Source organism: Acipenser ruthenus, chromosome 55, assembly GCF_902713425.1.
Source record: "Acipenser ruthenus chromosome 55, fAciRut3.2 maternal haplotype, whole genome shotgun sequence".
In the NCBI taxonomy this organism is placed as follows: domain Eukaryota; kingdom Metazoa; phylum Chordata; class Actinopteri; order Acipenseriformes; family Acipenseridae; genus Acipenser; species Acipenser ruthenus.
In genome coordinates this window covers 2,535,419-2,554,784 of record NC_081243.1, presented here as the reverse complement: position 1 = coordinate 2,554,784, position 19,366 = coordinate 2,535,419, and the positions used below count along the sequence as shown (strand labels likewise).

Sequence of the window (19,366 nt, the reverse complement as noted above, 5' to 3'; positions counted from 1 at the left end):
AATGAAGATTATTTTAGTATTTTTAAAACTGAGACACTATATGAATGATCTGTTTGTCCAACTTGTTTTACAGAATTCAGTGAATGGTATTAAGTCCCTCTTGTGACCTACAGTAAACCCAGTACTTGTCTCCCCTCTTTCTGCAGTGTTTCCTCAATTCCATGGTCCAATGTCTCTCTCACACTCGAACCCTCAGAGATTACTGTTTACAAAAGAAGTACCGTCAGGAAGTGAGCTCTCGGAGGAAGACTGAGCTGATGAATGGTACATTCCTGTCATTCATTCTATAGCTGGTTTCAGGGTAACATGAGGTAGTCCGTGATTAGTACTAATCAGTACCAAATGTTTTGGTTTCCCTGAATAGAGAATTGTTCCATTATAAAGATATGCACATAATTTTAATAAGCAATCCATCTCACTAAAGGATGTGTTTGTAATTCAGACATTATTCGTTTAAGTAATTGTAGCTAACAAAATAACTACATTAATCAAATGTGCAGTTTTGAAATGTTCATTTTAAAACCATGACATCTGGTGCTCCTCAGGTTTTTTGTGTTTCTTTCAAAACTGCACATTTCAGACCTACAGTATACATGAATGGATGGGCATGGCTGAATTAAATGAAATTACTTTAACTAGTTACAAGATTCACATGTTATCACCCAAAATGGATCTCATTTACTTTCAGTGTGTATGCAGTCTGTGCCGCTTTATCGGGACAAGTAAAAATATCCTGAATAAGCGGCTGTCCCAGTTAAACGGGGCATTTGAGACGACCTTGTTTCTAAATGAAAAGAAAAAGAACAAAATCACATCAGTTTTAAATTTAATTTGAAAATGTACAGTACTGTGCAAAAGTTTTAGGCAGCTGTGAAAAAATGCTGTAAAGTAAGAATGCTTTCAAAAATAGACATGTTAATAGTTTATATTTATCAATTAACAAAAGTGAGTGAACAGAAGAAAAATCTACATCAAATCAATATTTGGTGTGACCACCCTTTGCCTTCAAAACAGCATCAATTCTCCTAGGTACACTTGCACACAGTTTTTGAAGGAACTCGGCAGGTAGGTTGGCCCAAACATCTTGGAGAACTAACCACAGTTCTTCTGTGGATTTAGGCAGCCTCAGTTGCTTCTCTCTCTTCATGTAATCCCAGACAGACTCAATGATGTTGAGATCAGGGCTCTGTGGGGGCCATACCATCACTTCCAGGACTCCTTGTTCTTCTTTACGCTGAAGATAGTTCTTAATGACTTTCGCTGTATGTTTGGGGTCGTTGTCATGCTGCAGAATAAATTTGGGGCCAATTAGATGCCTCCCTGATGGTATTGCATGATGGATAAGTATCTGCCTGTACTTCTCAGCATTGAGGAGACCATTAATTCTGACCAAATCCCCAACTCCATTTGCAGAAATGCAGCCCCAAACTGCTGATGATATATGCCAAGTGTCAGATCCATCACTTCACCGCTTCCCAAGAAGACGATTTTGAAAGGTTTCTAAAAGAAATGCATCAGGCCACCATCTTGGTTGATGCAGGAGTGCAATTATTTTTTTTTGCACCTGAACTGTAATCTACATGGGATTATACCTGCCAAGTTTCATGTTGATTGGTTACACCGCATGCGAACAGGAGCAGTTTGAAGTTGATGGAAGAAGAAGAAGAAGAAGAAGAAGAAGAAGAAGAAGAAGAAGAAGAAGAAGAAGAAGAAGAAACACAGTTTTTGAAAAAGTCAATTGCATCGACACAGGGATGATGCTTGTTAACTTTGGAGTTATTCAACTAAACTGTGTTCAACTGAAGTGGTTTTAAATTTAAGAACGAAATGTAGGTCTGGCCTCCATCTTGTTTTATGAAAGAACGCACATTTTCCATATTTGAATTCCATTGTCCCCAGGATGACGCCTACCAAGTTAGGAGTTAGTTGGTTAAACGGTTTGGAAACAGAAGCAGTTTGATGTTTGGGTGCGGTTTGGCGAATTTGGTGGCAGCCATTTTGATAGTAAAATTTACCGCAGTGATTTCTGTTTTGCAAACTTGAAGCGGGATTGGTTGCTTTGCATATGACATATGCAAAGTTTCAGATTAATCGGTTCACCGGTTCCCAAGAAGAAGATTTTCAATGTTTTTTCCCAAAAGTGCGTCAGGCCTCCATCTTGGTTGATGCAGGAGTGCAATTATTTTTTTTTGCACCTGAACTGTAATCTACATGGGATTATACCTGCCAAGTTTCATGTTGATTGGTTACACCGCATGCGAACAGGAGCAGTTTGAAGTTGATGGAACAAGAATAATAATAAGAAAAATCCTAACAATAATAGGCTTCCCAAGCCAGCTTGGAAGCCTAAAAAAACCAAATCCATATTCCACACGCACAGTGCAAGGCTCTCTCCAGTAGAATTGTATATGTTTGTATTATTGGGGATCCAGTATAACGCTCCCCCATACCAGTGCAATGCTTGAGCCTCAGTAGAGTAGATGATCCAGTATAGCGCTCCCCCATACCAGTTCAATGCTTGAGCCTCAGTAGAGTAGATGATCCAGTATAGTGCTCCCCCATATCAGTGCAATGCTTGAGCCTCAGTAGAGTAGATGCTAATCCACCCGGGCGTTTTTGTAACTTCCTGGAACTTAGTTCTGTAAGTCTTGCAGCAAGCTAATGTTAGCCTCATATTTGTCTTTTTGTTCTTGTGAAAAAAAATATTGCCCTGAATTAGGTTTAAGAGATTTTTCTTCATCTCTATACAGCAGTGTGGAGTAGTGGTTAGGGCTCTGGACTCCTGACCGGAGGGTTGTGGGTTCAGTCCCCAGTGGGGGACACTGCTGTTGTACCCTTGAGCAAGGTACTTTACCTAGATTGCTCCAGTAAAAACCCAACTGTATAAATGGGTAATTGTATGTAAAAATAATGTGATATCTGTATAATGTGAAATAATGTATAATGTGATATGTTGTAACAATTGTAAGTCGCCCTGGATAAGGGTGTCTGCTAAGAAATAAATAATAATAATAATAATAATAATAATAATATACACAGTCACTCAAGCCTGGTGCAGAGGTCAGTAGCCTGCAGCAGTAATATAGGAGACCACTGGCACAAATTTGCAGCTATGCTAATTTAATATATTTTAGCGTAAAACATTACTTTTTTTGTTCTTGGTAGGTACCCATAATATATGCTTCTTAAGGCTGGTCTAACATTAATTTCATCTTACATTACTTCCAAGGGACAGAAAAGTCTAAGCTAAAAACAATCAGCTATCTGATCACCAAACATGAAAATAACAAAATATGTATGCAAAGGGCTGCTTTTTGTATCCGTTCCTATAAAACAGCTAAACGATAAAGCACTATCATTTTAGAGTCACCTGCAAATAGCTGTAGTTTGAAACGTTGAATAAATGATGTCACATGATGTACTGTATGGATGTTTTTATTTGGTCAAAGAAGCTTTTCTGGGCTACTTCCAGCAGATCTCAGTTATTAATAAATAATTGCTTGGTTGTTAGTTATAGTAGAAAGTTGCAGGAGGTTACTTCACAAACGGGATCTTCATTGCTGAAGTCTCGTGAACATACGGTATGGCTTTCAAACTTGTGATGCAACAAAAACCTTCGTTTTTTGGCAATTTCTGTGGCTCTTTAGTGTGGAAAGGCGATTTACCAACCTTTTATAACTGTGCCATGTCTTGGCTCCACACTTCCTATAGCTAGGGGTCTTCCTAAATCTGGATTTCACAGAAATTGTGAAATTGAGGGGTCACCACGAAATTCACTTCTTTTAGGGGTCAATGCATACTGAACAAGCACGGTGAGGAAAAAAAAGAAACCTCGTTTTAAATGAACTACTGCACAATGCAAGCGAAGCAAACTACGTATCTTCCTTCTGTAGATAGACCTTGTTTATTCCTTCGTGGTCCTGTGTGCATTGCACTTAAGCATAAAATAAACAACAAACGTCCACAAATAACATTTACAAAAAAAAAAAATTATAATCTCCAAAGCAGTTAACGTTCTTGTTTACTACTCAAATGACAACAAAGTTTTAATCAGCCTATCAGTGCGTCTGTACTGCTTTTCGATGACCTGTACTGTGCTGTAGGGGGTGGGACAAAGGCAGTGCTGCATTGTTTTGATTTAGGTTGCTAAAATCTAGTTTCCAGCATTGGAGGTAAAATAGTAGAAATGGACAACAAAGCAAAAAAAAGCAAAGTATATTTCGGTGATTGATCGTGTCAAGATATTTCCCAAAGAAACTGTACATGCAGACTGAGGTAATTGTTTTCCATATCTTAATGTGTATTGGAGAAAATACGATCGATCGCTATTTAGCTTCAGAATCACACATTTGATGAAAGGCTACTACAGAGGCTGCTGAACAGAATATAAAATAAACAGCTTTCAGAAACCAAACTGGAAAGTCAGCCCAGACAAAAAGTATTCCTGTCGGCAAGTTTAATCACTACACGATCTAGCACAGCCACCTCGCTTCAACCTGCTACTTGCTTTTTAAACGCAGTTGGAATTTTAGACCCGAATAGCCACGTTTTCTTTGTTTTGACTCGGTACTAATAAAATACATTATTGGATGGGACATGACAATGAACATGCTGCATATATTGCCTTTATTATAGTATGCCAGGTACCTTTGGGTAAACAAGTTTTGGGGCTGTTTCTAATCGATTTCCACATCTGTATAACTTGGCAAAGCTTTGCCTTACACTTCCAACCAATTCAGTGGATGCAGAATGTGCAGTCTCAATGTATGGGCAAGTCAACTGCAGGGGGATGCTGCATGCTTGCCTTTAACACATTACAGCACTCTATTTTAGTATCGAAGCAAGTACCACTATTTTTAGGTTTTATAGGGTTCTGAAATACTGTCTACTTTGGTTTATTGTTTAAACAGTTATGCGAAATGTCAGCGAAATCCTAATTTTATTCTGCAACCTATAAAAAATACGTAAATTTACAGCAATTTAAGTAGACCTCTATCTATAGCGTGATGAATGTGTGTGGTATGTGCTGCTATGTCACATTCTCACAACAATCAAGACAGAATTTAGAGTTTCTAAACTGCATGTACACCAAGCCATTGAAGAAAATCTTACATGTTGTCCACTTCATGGAACTGGGCTAATTTAATCTGTGTTTGCAAACCATACTTTCAGATAGATACAGAAAGTCACCCTCCAGGTGAAATGATCTATCTCCTCTCAACAACTTTTCTGACACTAACCAACCTTCCTCTACTGACTGACATGCTTACAGACAGCAGCATGATTTGACCCAGAAGTTGTTGAGTCGATAGAAAAGGAAGACAATTAAGTGGTTTTCATTCTGTGATTGAATTAAATTTCATATATTTTTTGTTGATTTCAATTTAGCTGTGAATTTTGTATTGAGGTGCAACACAGGGATTGTTAATGATTAAAATGTGCAGTTGAAGCCATGTGTAATACTAAAAACTTTGGCTGCTCACCTGGTAGAAGCGCAGCCGCATGGTGCGCAGGGTGAGTCATACAGCGCAGGTTCATGTCCTGGCTGTGCAAAGTAGGCTGGTCTTCGCTGGGGACTCGGAAGGGAGCGTCGCGTTGGCTCAGGGGCTCCCGTGGGTTGGGGAGGTAAAACCGGCAGGGACTATTTCTCCTCATCGCTCTACAGCGAACCCTTCTGGCCAGACGCTCAGTGAGCTCAGAGCAGACACCTGCAGGGCTGGCCTTTGTTCTCCAGAGGTCGGTAGCTCACTGACTCGAGTTCCTGGGTGAAAAAAGAAGCTGGCTTTGTCGTGAGATTGGAGGACGCGCACTGAATATTCGGGTCTCCTGAGCCATGTGGGGAATTGCTGTGGTGAGGAGAAAAGCGATTGGGCACTACAAATTGGGAGGCAGCAGTGGTTAGGGCTCTGGACTCTTGACCGGAGGGTCATGGGTTCAATCCCAGGTGGGGGACACTGCTGCTGTACCCTTGAGCAAGGTACTTTACCTAGATTGCTCCAGTAAAAACCCAACTGTATAAATGGGTAATTGTATGTAAAAAATAATGTAATTGTATATAAAAATAATGTGATATCTTGTAACAATTGTAAATCGCCCTGGATAAGGGCATCTGCTAAGAAATAAATAATAATCAGGGGAAAAATTATAATTGGACACACTACATTTTTTAAAGGAAAAAAAAATGTGAAGTGCACATAGAGTTTCTTACACATCTATTCATATTTAGTTTGCAACAGAAACTAATCATCTGTTTCATGCTGCTTCATTCTGTAGCTTTCTCGGAAGTGCTGTCTGATCTTTGGACAACTGACATGTCAACTGCTGTGCATCCTGGGAATTTCAATACAATATTCAAGGAATCTGTACCTCATTTCATTGGCTACAGGTTTGTAATATTAAAAAATAGATACTAAATCCACAATCCATATTGGGGTGCTTTCTGATATATTAGTGTTGTGGGGCTGGGGGGAGGTATATGTCTGTATAAGGATTGAGCTGAACTAAGTCATGACTGTCTGCTCTGCTAATGGATTATATTGATTATAAACTCCTAGATCTTTTTCATAGATTCCATCTTCAATTTCAGTATCTCCCATATGGTATTTATAATGCACATTTGTATTGCCTGCATACAGTACCTTACAGATTTCTCTATTAAATGTAATTTGCCATGTGTCTGCCCAGTTCTGAATGCTGTCTAGATCATTTTGAAAGATCTTTGCTGCTGCAATGGTGTTTACCACTCCTCTTATTTTTGTGTAGTCTGCAGATTTAACAAGTTTGCTTACTATACTAGAATCTAAATCATTAATGTAGATTAGGAAAAGAAGAGGACCTAATACTGATCCCTGTGATACTCCACTGGTTACCTCGCTCCATTTTGAGGTTTCTCCTCTAATCAGTACATTCTTTTTTCTACATGTTAACCACTCCCTAATACATGTGCATACATTTCCTTCAATCCCTACTGCATTCAGTTTGAGAATTAGTCTTTTATGCGGGACTTTGTTAAAAGCTTTGTGGAAATCTAAATAAACCATGTCATTATTATTATTATTTATTCCTTAGCAGACACCCTTATCCATGGCGACTTACAATTATTACAAAATATCACATTATTTTTACATACAATTACCCATTTATATAGTTGGGTTTTTACTGGAGCAATCTAGGTAAAGCACCTTGCTCAAGGGTACAGCAGCAGTGTCCCCCACCTGGGATTGAACCCACAACCCTCCGGTCAAGAGTCCAGAGCCCTGAGCCCTAACCACGACTCCACACTGCTTTTTAATCAATCTATTAAACCATTTTGGCCATTTTATTTTAGATTTTGATTTTCTACTTTTGGGGTGTCATTTTTTTGTGCCTCTAGTATCTAAATTTTTGAAAAATAGCCATCCTTTTTCTGTGGATGTTTTCTCTATTTTACTCCAATCTACTTCTGTTAGTCACTGTTTCATTCCTTCGTAGTTTGCCTTTTTAAAATTGTAAACCTTAGCTTTAGTTGTTAGTTTTGAGACTATGTTGTGATCTGAGTTTGCCAATGGTTCTCTGACCTCTGTTTTACGTATTCTGTCTTCATTATTTGAAAAGACTAAATCAAGGCATGCTTCCCCTCTAGTCAGTGCATTGACAAATTGCGTTACAAAGCTGTCATTAGTCATTTCTACCATTTCAATTTTGGCAGTCATGCTCTCCACCAGGCTGTCCCATTTTATACGGGGGAAATTCCCCCATTAGTATGGCTTCTCCTTTGCTACATGCATTTCTAATGTCATTGTATAACAGATTATTTTGCTCAGTTTCTCAATTTGGCAGTCTATAGCGTGCCCCTATTATTATGCCCTTTTGAATTTTTGTCCATTGTTCTGACCCATATTGATTCTGCGTTGTTTTTTAACACTAGATTTAACACTTGGGCTTCAAGACTATTTTTGATGTATAGCGCTACCCCTCCACCTCTTCTGTCCTGCCTTTCTTTCCTATACAGTGTGTACCCACTAATATTACATTCGTCTCCCTCACTCTCGGATAACCAAGTTTCTGTAGCATCTATCACATTGTAGTTACTTGTTAGTGCAGTAGCTTCAATTTCTAACATTTTGTTTTTGAGACTTCTAGCATTTAGAAAAATACATTTAATGGCTGTCTTACCTGAGTTGTTGCCCTTGTTTTGATGTAGTCTCTCTTCTGTTTTTTTGTTGATTTCTCCCCCCTTCCTTTCTAGTTGAAATGCTTCTGGACCTCCTCAAGGATCCTTTCTCAGAGTAGATTGGTTCCCTTTCTGTTTAAGTGCAATCTGTCCCACCTATATAGATAGTCCTTGTTGTAGAATGTGGTCCAATGTTCAAGAAAGGTGGAGCCTTCCTGTGTGCACCACGATTTCAGCCATGCATGTCGATTATTTATTTCCAGATGTCAGTATGGTCCTTTGCAGGGCGCCGGCAGTATCCCAGAAAATACCAGTTTTGGTCTTGTCTTTTAATTTCCTTCCTAGCTCTATGAATTTGTTTTGCAAATTCCTACAGTATAGTGCATTCACTGCAAAAAACTAGATAGCTACCCTCACACAGACTACTGGTTGCATAGGTTCAAAACTATTTTGTTCTAATGCATATTTAAACTGAAAACCAGTCATATTTCTGTCAGATGCATTTGAACCACAACATTTCTTGGTGTTTTAAAAACAGTCAACAAGATGCCCAGGAATTCCTACATTTCCTCCTGGATCGGCTTCACTCTGAAATTAATCGCACATCACCCCAGAACCAGCCAATCAGCGATCTTCCAGAAAGCAAGTATAACAAGCTGAGGTAAGGACCATTACCAAGACAGCCAGCTTACTGACTCGTGAATACGTACCCCAACAAAACTGAAACCAGCTCTTTATATGGCACTTATACTAAATAGATTAAAGAGTACAACTCCATGAAAGGGCACTATGTACACATATTCATAAAACAAAGTCATATTGGAAAAGATTAGATTGTTTTATACAAGAGCGAGATGAAAGATGGATCCCATATTCTGTAGATCTTTCTCAGAGCAGGGATGTAGATGGAAATCCAGGTGCACCCAAAGGGAGGCTTGGAGTACCATTAAGGCACACAGAAAACAAATACTTTGTCTAATTTTTAATTTTGTTCACCATGTTGAGCAAATTTAACAAGTTCTCCTGTCTATGAAATCGCTGATAAAAAAATAAAAAAATAAATATATATACATTTTATATATAAAATGTTATTACTGTAATAGAATATATATATATATATATATATATATATATATATATATATATATATATATATATATATATTCTATTACAGTAATAACATTTTTGACAATTCTCATAATTATTTTTCAATATCAAAATATTTTCTATTAAAACATTTTTAATATTAAAATCAGAATTGTTGATATCAACAATTCACTTTTTTAATATAAAAATGCATACTAATTAGATGACGACATCCGGTCTGTACTTTTTGGCTTGTATAAGCTGCGTTGTGTGTAATTTGAATGTGCTAGGCATGCCTTTAGTATGTCGTGGCTGACAGGGAGATATCTCCTTGCCACACAGTGTCCGAGGTATCAAGGCATCTTTTTTCCTGCATAAAAGGCCAGAACAGAAATGTTTAACAACAACAAAGCTTCAGAATTACTATCATTAACGCGCAGGTGTTTTCAAAGACATAGTATTTTTAAGTCTTGTTAAATTTATAATAGCCTAATCAATTTGCTGCATTTCCTGCACATTTCAGTTCTAATGCTTTTCCGATAGAAGTGTTTCCTAGCTTTTTCAGACATGGTGCAAGAGATGGGTAAGTTACACAGTACAAGAGGAAATACAGACTGGGTGTCATTTTCAAAATATTATGCATTTTTTTATATAAAAACTTTTTGCTGTCAAGAATTTTATTTTTTGAGATAAACAAAATTACTGATATCCAAAACAGAATTCTTGATATCCAAAATAGAATTTTTGATATCAGAAACTTATGATTAAATGTTGAAATGGCTTGCCATACACACTTACCATCACAACTTGTTTCTGTCTCTGTCACAGAGAAGATAAGAAGGCAATGCTGATGTGGAAGCACTATCTAGAGAGAGAGGACAGCAAGATAGTGGGTGAGTTTAAATAGTAAACTAGCTCTTGTGCACGTTCACTTCAATCAGGTAATGTTTGATTATAGGGTTATTTCACTATGCACCATTGTATCATACTGCCAAAGTAAAACAATCATTGTAGTTTACCGTGCATTAGTGGTCCAGTGTGAGTTGTAGCCAGCCAGTTGTTCTGCATTGTTAGTAACTTGATAGCCTGTGGGGTACCACTGAACTGGACGACATTACAATCTCCTGGATATATCTGATCAGTGCCTCGGTACTTGGGTTTGAAACTCGCTCTAGCCCTGCTCCAAGTCCTGGGTCTTAGAGCTACTTTTAATTAGGTTTATTATTTAAATGATCAGGAGCCAGGAGCTTATAGCTTTATAAACATCTCCTATGAGCAAAACTACCGACTCAGTTGTGATCCATTCATGCTGTGATGAGTGTGCTCAGTTCAGAGCAGATTAAGCAGGAGCCTGAATATTCAAACTCCTGGCACCTGGTCATGTCATTGTCTGTATGTATGAGGTCCTTTGAGGTTCGACTGTATGATCATTCTGTCCAACATCTATTTCTTCCTCACCCTCACCACGATCTCTGTCCACTCCTTAGACCTGTTTGCAGGGCAGTTAAAGAGCTCCCTTCGATGTTCCAGCTGTGGTCATGAGTCTACAACCTTTGATGTCTTCTATGATCTCTCACTTCCCATCCCCAAGGTACATCCATCACTCTATCTGATATGCTTATATATTTTTTTTGTGTTTGGTGAGGCATTGTGGCAAAGTGATTAAGTGGATACAGGTGCAGGGGTGATGCAATGCATGTTTAAACAGACAAGAGTTATAATCCAGTTGGAAAAGAGAGTTTATTGTTATCCAGTTCTGGTGACCAAATAATAGGACCCCAGGAATACACGACACTGTGTAGTGCACGGGGTAAATAACAGGTTACAGTCCCAAACAGTAAACACCATATATCCGCCCCACAATAATACTAACACGGTCACCAGTCCTGGGTGCGTGCGGTAGTGCTCGTGTTGGCTGATGCAGTTTATTTTGTGACAGTTGTGCAGTGCTGTTCCAGCTTTGTGCTGGCCCTTGGCGACAGCTCCGGAATCGTGTTAGCCATCTAGTAATGCACAAGACAATTACAGACAAACAAACAAAACAGTCATGGTACGTATATACAGTATATCTGGTTCTCTCACGGTTCCTTTCAAGTTCAACTCTTAAACCCAAGCGAAGGAACAGATTTGGTCTCTCTGCCCCCTTTTATGCCGTCACACGTGACCCCTTGATAAATGAGTGCAGCCACCCCTCCAATCTGTGACTGTCACATTGTTTCCCTTCCGGGTCAATGTGTTATTGCAATGGAGTCCCGCCCCCTTTCTAGCTGGCTGACTTCCCTTGAACCCTGGGAAATAACTGTCAGGCCAGCCCGTCCAGGGATCTCTGTTCTCGCTGCTCAGCGCCCTCACAGGTCGGGCGGGAGATTTACAGCTAAGAATCATTGTATTTCTGTCACACGTATACATGGCATGCATGAGGTTGTGTAAATGTTTAGATGTGCAGCACATCCAGAGGTTAGAGAACAGTCATCCATAATGGTATCTGCAGAAAACACACAGACATATTTTTACTTTCCTTTTGTTTCTAGGGAAGTGTTTCCGGAGGACGTGTTTCTCTGAAGGACTGTCTCGCACTTTTCTCTCAAGTGGAGGAGCTGAAGTCAGATAATGCACCGGTACGGAAGCAGGGGGGGGGGGGGGGGCAGGAGCGATCAAGTGGGCAGATAGTAGTGAGAAAAGGAATGAAGAAGAGAAGAATTGAGTACAAGATGCATTGCAGTAAATGTATCGGGTGCACTAATACGAAACATGTCAAGCAGTAGTTATGATATTCAAACTCTTAATATTGATAACTAAAAACACATTTACATTTTTTTTGGTAAAATTCTATGTTGCAGAGTACGTGATCAGTTATGCTATGGCGAGCTAGTTTAAATCCTGGAAGTTGTCAGTCTTGGCTGGGTGCTCACAAGCGAGAACTACATTTGCCGCTGTGTTACCAATGTGATAGACCACCCCTGCTGGTCAAGTACCAGACAAAGCCAAGAAGAGCTCTGTTATCCAGGGTTCAGTAGATTGTCAACATCCTCTGCTCAGGCTCTTTGGATGAGACTAGACTGCAGAAGTGGAGGATGTCAGATGATCTTCAGTGGATGGGTTCAGGGTGAGGTGGCACTGAAGATGGGCATTTCAAAACAGAGGGAAAACCTAAATGGACACCCTTAAAGTACAAAGTAAATAAATGGAGTAAAGGTAATAAGCTGTGAACTAATATAAATCACAGCAAGTTAAACCACTGCTACCAACTTCAATGTATTCAAACATGAGAAAACACAATGACACGTTAGTTGTGTGTGTTTTTTTTCTGCAATGAAAGGCACAATACTGGCAGGCAGGTAGCTCAACAATTTAATCTCACAGCTCAGCCCAGCAAGAGAGAGTGCACCTCAACCCTGACCCACTGTCGTTCATCCTGGACCTTTTCAAGCACAGGCTGACAATTGTATTGGGATTTTGTAATGTAAATTATATTAATGTCTGGTGAGGACGAAACTGAGACCACCACATAACTATCACCTAGCCCCCAAATATAGTTTGTTTTGCTTCTGATTAAATATATTTGGTTTTCCAGATGTGTGACAGATGTGGCAAGCATACCGACAGCACCAAGAAATTAACCATCCAAAGGTTCCCAAAGATTCTTGTTTTGCGTATCCTTACTGGGGTTTGACAGCAAAGCTACAGAAGAAATTCAGTTACAGGCAGTATATAAGCCAGTGTTTTTCCATGTAAGGAACTGGTGGAAAAGCACATCATAATCCTTAATACAATACAACATTTGTGACTCAGAAGTGGCAACTTGTTTCTAGAGTTTCCCAGTGAAAACACTTGGTTCTTAATAAACAGAGAGGTCAACAAACAGGTCAGTGGAGCGCAGGTTCACATTCCTGGTTGTTCAAAGTCACAAATCTTCCCTGGCGCTCGCACAGGGAGTGTTGGATTGACTCTGGTGCTCTCACAGGTTAGCGTGGCAAGATTGTCAGGGACTCCACACCACACTACGGAGTACCCTACTGGACACCTGCAGGGCTGGACTTTGTCCTCCAGCGGTTTTAGCTCACCGATATCCTCTGTACAAATCCTGGGTGCAAAGATGCAATTGGCTTGGTTGCGGGATCGGAGGACATCCACTTACCTTCAGTTCTCCTGAGCTTTTGAGGAGAATTGATGCGGTAAGAGAACCTCATTTTACATTCTAAAATTGGAGGTAAAAAAACTGGATCAAATTTTTTTTTTTAATTATGGGAATAGGCAGATTTCAATGTCAATAGACAGTTAGTAATAAAAGAGCAGGAATGTGTTATAGTCCTCGACAGATCCGTAACTCAGATCTGAATCGTTTCTGTGCATCACGATTCTCTATTTCCAAAAGCACAGCAACTGTCTCCTTTCCTATACATCACCTCGACCTTGGGGATTACGGGACTGAGTGTGCAGGTATGTGTTATCACTTTTTACACAAGGCTTAAACTTCGAGTCATAATTGAATTGTATGTGTGCAATTTAGCAGAGATTGTGTTAGGCTTGAAATATGGTTCTAAGAGAGCTCATTTTTGTCTATATGCAATCTAGTGAGGAGGCTGTGTGGTCCAGTGGTTAAAGAAAAGGGCATGTAACCAGGAGGTCCCCGGTTCAAACCCCACCTCAGCCACTGACTCATTGTGTGACCCTGAGCAAGTCACTTAACCTCTTTGTGCCCCGTCTTTCGGGTGAGACATAGTTGTAAGTGACTCTGCAGCTGATGCATAGTTCACACACCCTAGTCTCTGTAAGTCGCCTTGGACAAAGGCGTCTGCTAAATAAACAAATAATAGTGAATATCTGCCACTGCCACCTTTGTATTCACGTTAATATTTCAAGCATTCTTGGAATGCACTGTGACATGGTGGTGGAACGCTGTACAGAAATCTCACAGCGGTCTGTTGAAGTTCATCTCAGCTGCAGCAACAACAGAGGCTTAACCCTGAATTAGGAAATAGATCAGATATTTCCTTTAACCTGATTGGTCAATATGAGGTCCCTAAAGAGATCGGAGATTTCCTTTAACCTGATTGGTCAATATGAGGTCCCTAAATAGATCAGAGATTTCTTTTAACCTGATTGGTCAATATGAGGTCACTAAATAGATTGGATATTTACTTTAATCTGATTGGTCAATATGAGACCCCTAAAGGACCTTGAATGTTATATTTCAAATTATGTTTGATCTCTGTTCCAAATCAATCCGCTGGAAAAACATAAATACAGTGTTCATGTATGTATTTTACCTTTTCTTTACTTGATGAAAGAAAATATCTGAACTTGTGAACAAATTACTGAACAAACAGCACAATCAGCATTAACCCTTTGTGGTCCTATGTCGGACCTGGTCCGACATTGCAATTATTCCTAACCAGTCCAATGTCTGACACTGTCCGACATCATCAAAAAGACCCAAAAAACGGGTTTCTAGTCGTTTTTTCTCCGGAAAAAGCCGAGAAAGCCATTCAATGGCCGAGTGGGAGCGACAGGAGCCGAGACAAGCCGAAAAAAAAGGGCATATCTCGTGAATAGTCATACTTGCCCCTGGAATCAGATAGGGGCGGCCATAAGGAAACAAGCTGGCTGCTACTACATCAGCACTCTGCGAATATCACAGACATTTGCAGAGCTTTTTTGAGATGTTATAGTAATAAAATAATGACTTGGATCGCATTATTGAGGCGTTTGGTGATAAAACGAGTGATCAGGAGATGATTGATCGGTATGTACGACTATTATTATTATTATTATTATTATTATTATTATTATTATTATTATTATTTATTTCTTAGCATATGTGAAAGCTATAGTGAACGAAAGGGTGGTGCGGGGCTGGAGATGCCTAGTGAGTGCTTTGTTGATATGCAGGGCCTTTTAAACCAATTTAACTGTGGAAAAAAAATACTTTTAAACAGCGCGTCTAAAATTAACTGCGCATATGAAAATAAATTGGACCTGATGCGCCTGACACACACTTAATAAATGGACTGCAAAGGGTTAACACATGTAGACAACTAGATATTTTTAATTTCACTAATACATTTTAGGGCCTAATGGTAACAGTTAATGTTTTGATCACATACCAGTACGCCTGTTGAGTGGGAAATATAGCAGGATTATATTATTCTAAGAGAATTGCATTTTATCTTTTATGTAATTTGTATGGTATGAGAAGTAGCGGCACAATCTTCGACAAACGCTGACACTATGTGCTGTCTTGTTTAGGAAAGGTCCTGTATAACCTGTATGCTATCTGTAATCACTGTGGCACTGTTCACATTGGGCATTACACAGCTTACTGTCAACAGGAAAGGGGCTGGTTCTGCTACAATGACTCAAGGTAAGACTCTTCTTCTCAGACTGCAGCAGTTTTGTTAGATATGAAACCCTGACAATGTGTGATGTTGTTTATATAGTTCAAAAGATGCCATTAAGGAAATAAAGTGTTATGCTATACAATTGCCCCTGACATAAGCAAATCTGAAAACAGTGGATATAACAAAAAGGACACTTGAAAGACAAACCTATCAACTGACCTGCCCTCATGTCTCTCTCTGTCTATTGACCTGTCCTCATGTCTCTCCCTCTCTGTTCCTCAGAGTCTCCCCTGTTTCTGAATCACAGCTCCAGTCCAACAAGGCCTACGTTCTCTTCTATGAGATGGAGTGATTATCAGAATCGGGGACATTTCTGATACCAGCAATCAAACCAGCTGTAGGACACTCAACAGTCATTGTTAGATGCTGAGCTTATCGATGCTGGCAAAGAAGAGACTTGGAAATAACATGTCTTAGTAGTCATTGCTGGTTTTGTATCATGGATATCTGAAATGCATCATTTTAAGTAAAATCGGCGTGGTCTATATCACGCTGTATAGATTTGGATTGGTTTAATTCTTCTGATACCTTGTGATTCCTGCCATTGTTCTTTACATATTCATTACATTTCCATCTGCTGGGACCAAGATCAAAGTGATTTGAAATCTGTCAGGTTCTTTCAATCGGAAGCTTGACGAAATCAAACCAGTGTGAGCTCCAGTTAGGATTGCCACTCGCTGGCAGGAATGTTTCTCTCTATCTAACTCTTATGAATTAAGTTACCTACCAAGCATCCAATGTGAAGTACCTTTAACCTTGAACTGCAAAAAAATGAACAGGGGGTTGTCAGTTTTATTGTCAGAGAAATATTTGAGATAGGTGCAGAAATTTTAAAATGGGATTTATACAAAAATGGGAAGGCGTTCTTATACCATAAGGATAGGTTAAATTGTCCTTATTATAGCACAGGACAAAAAACGTGTGTGAAAACGTGGATTGCGATTTCTGACAAAATATTTCAGAGGCAGCTGGTGACGTTTTTGATAAGTGAAGGTACATGCTCATGGCCACAGAAATAAATGGGACATATTGAGATCTGCAGTTCCTGATTGTACCAAGCTTAGTTTGAAAGATTAGCAATGTATCTTGCATCAATCCTAAAATTTCAACATGCACAAAAAGCCATTTAGCAGAAATAAGTAATCAATCAACAAATAAACTACATTACGTGCACCTTGGACCGTATTAAAATGATCAAAAGCGAAACAAGTTAAATTATGGCTTGAAAGTACATTTTTATTCAGCAGCTGCACTCTTTCAATTGCTTGCTTATTTTAATGAAGCCAATCAATTCCCAAAACTAACAGAATATTTTATTGACACAAACATCGAGCATTACGTACTGTGTTAGGCAATGCACTGATTACACTGGCGACAGAAACATTCACCAGCTGCAGAACCGCTCCATTAAAACTTAACCATTGAGCTGAAACAAAATCATTACCTACAGACATGAATGTAAAAGATCATTATAAAAACAAAAACTCTGAAGCAATGGAACTGTAGGGCGAATCTCACTTCACAGGACAGAAGCGAGCGCTGCGTGGAGGATGAACCTCGGGACTTGAAATAGGAGATTTGTGACTCAGAAAAGAGGACAGGGTTTCCCCTTGGCTCGCAGAGAGATGCCCTCGTGGAGGTGAGACCGAACCGATCGGCGTCAAAGGCTGCAAAGTAATCGTTACTTCCTCCAAGGGGAACCTAGAATGGTCAGAGAACTGGAAAACGAAAGAGAGAATAGATTTTGCCGGGGGTCCCCTCTGGACGAGGACAGCGTGGCTGAGCCTCTAAGGTTGGGAAGTGATCTTTACTTGCCCCGAGAGGGAGATTGTTGCAAAAGTGGAGCAGCATAGTGGAGGAGGATGGGAGGATGGAGGAAACTAAAATGCAGAGAATAAGGGTGTGACAGTAATACATGTAATATGGAATTGCTCCAAATTAAAATCATAATGGGAAAACATTTTACCCCATTTGTCTAAAATAATGGATTATGATGTTCCATTTTCAGCTAGACTTGTAATTCTTAGGGACACCTCACAACTTTCACTGACAAAACCATTTAAAAAATAATCCTTTCCTCTCTTTTAGTTGCAAAGAAAGCTATATTATTTTTATGGAAAGACTCAAAGCCACCTGCTTTGCAACTATGGAAAAACGTATTGTTAGATAATAAACCTAGAAAAAATCTCAGATTCTTTAAATAACAAACTTGAGAATTAAAAACAAAAAAATGGTATAAGTATTTTCTGTTTTTATCGCAACACATTTTAAAAGTTTTACAAACATTTACAAAATAGGGATAAAATCGGTAAAAATGTGTTTTTAATTGAAACATCAGTAAAAATCATGAAACAAAATTCTCAGTATACACACTTTACATGTGGAATATGATGCATAGCAGTTCTGGTTTCTGATTAAGTTTTGCCATGTATGATGAAGCACAATCTGTGCAAGTCAGCTGGTACTTTACTTTTTTGGGCAATCGCTGTGCTGACAGAGCTAGTGTCTGCAGAAGGTATGAACGTGACATCAGCACAAAGCAAGCCAGGTTTATTCACCTTGAAATCATAAAAAGAAAATTGACAGAACTGCACGTTCCAAGGCATCGAGGGACACATCAATAAATCATACTGGACATTTCCATCAATGAGTTTCATAAGTTTCCCAACTAAAGCATCATCATTTTCTGTGAAATAAGCAAGATTGTTGGCATTAGGCAGTGCTTTAGCTGGTGTGATGGACTATACCAGTGGTAGCTAATACACCAAACACTACAATCCATTTTGGTGGATCTCAATGGGCTCCACGATCCACCAATAAGCTATAACCAACAATTATTAGCAATAATAAAACAAGAACAACAACAAAACTGTAACAAACACGCAATCAAAGCATTTTTCATCTTGAAACCTGGTGTAGGCAGGGCTCTATGCTAACTTTTTTAGGCACTGTAAGGTTGTGGTTTGGTTGTGGCAGACATAACTTTGTAGCAACACAATGTTGTTGGAAGGTGTTGTTTGATTGTGTTAGACATAACGTCGCAACATCACAGAAACGTAAGAGACTTTAGTTGTACTTATGTTTTTAAATGATGTACAAGAGGACATTTTATACAAGTTGTTAGCATGTTAATATTTAACATTATAAAACAAATGTCATCAAACATAGTAATAAATCCCCATCTGTAGGCATGTAAAATAATCAATGTTTTCCATTATTATATGTAACTGATTGTGTACCTCCAGTATATGTATAAATCCATCCAAAATTATTTAACAACATTTCAGTTTTTTTTAAGTGAAGCGTTTTGCATGAAATTAAATGAAATAAAAGTGAAAATGTAAACGAGGCTCTGTTTTCATTCTTACAATCTCATTGGTCGTGTAAGTAAAAAAAAAAATCCATGAGCAGCCAGGGTATGAAGTCAACTGAAGATGCTCGAGTGACGTTCTCAGAAGACGGTGACAGTTGTTGTGAGAACGACAAGAACGTACTTAGTTGAAGATATAGATAGATAAATAGATATTTTTATTTTCCAAGAACTTTATTGTATTAAAAAATCAATTACATTACAATACAATACTATACAAAAGTTCTACCGCCTACACACATTTGCACTTTCAGCAAGCGTCATTTAATGATCTCATTCACTGTAATAGAATCATGCTTAAACCCTTTTGAAAATAACATGCTAACTCCAGCACTAAAATGTGTACCATAATAACCA

General features: G+C 38.9%; 1 protein-coding gene across 6 annotated transcripts in view; it reads left to right on the top strand.

The window, feature by feature from the left end:
* Positions 1-19,003, top strand: part of usp21 (ubiquitin specific peptidase 21) — a 29,830-nt gene extending 10,827 nt beyond the window's left edge. For 4 of the 6 annotated variants that reach the window (XM_059017187.1, XM_059017192.1, XM_059017191.1 and 1 more), the window contains 10 exons: positions 147-264; positions 6,274-6,385; positions 8,691-8,813; positions 10,067-10,131; positions 10,726-10,829; positions 11,770-11,856; positions 12,813-12,891; positions 13,571-13,678; positions 15,488-15,602; positions 15,862-19,003. In XM_059017187.1, the coding sequence (XP_058873170.1) occupies positions 147-264; positions 6,274-6,385; positions 8,691-8,813; positions 10,067-10,131; positions 10,726-10,829; positions 11,770-11,856; positions 12,813-12,891; positions 13,571-13,678; positions 15,488-15,602; positions 15,862-15,931 (981 nt within the window). In that variant the 3' untranslated portion in view covers positions 15,932-19,003. The remainder of the gene's footprint in view (positions 1-146; positions 265-6,273; positions 6,386-8,690; positions 8,814-10,066; positions 10,132-10,725; positions 10,830-11,769; positions 11,857-12,812; positions 12,892-13,570; positions 13,679-15,487; positions 15,603-15,861) is intronic. The other 2 variants (XM_059017188.1, XM_059017189.1) reach the window with 2 other exon arrangements.
* The last annotated feature ends 363 nt before the right edge of the window (positions 19,004-19,366 follow it).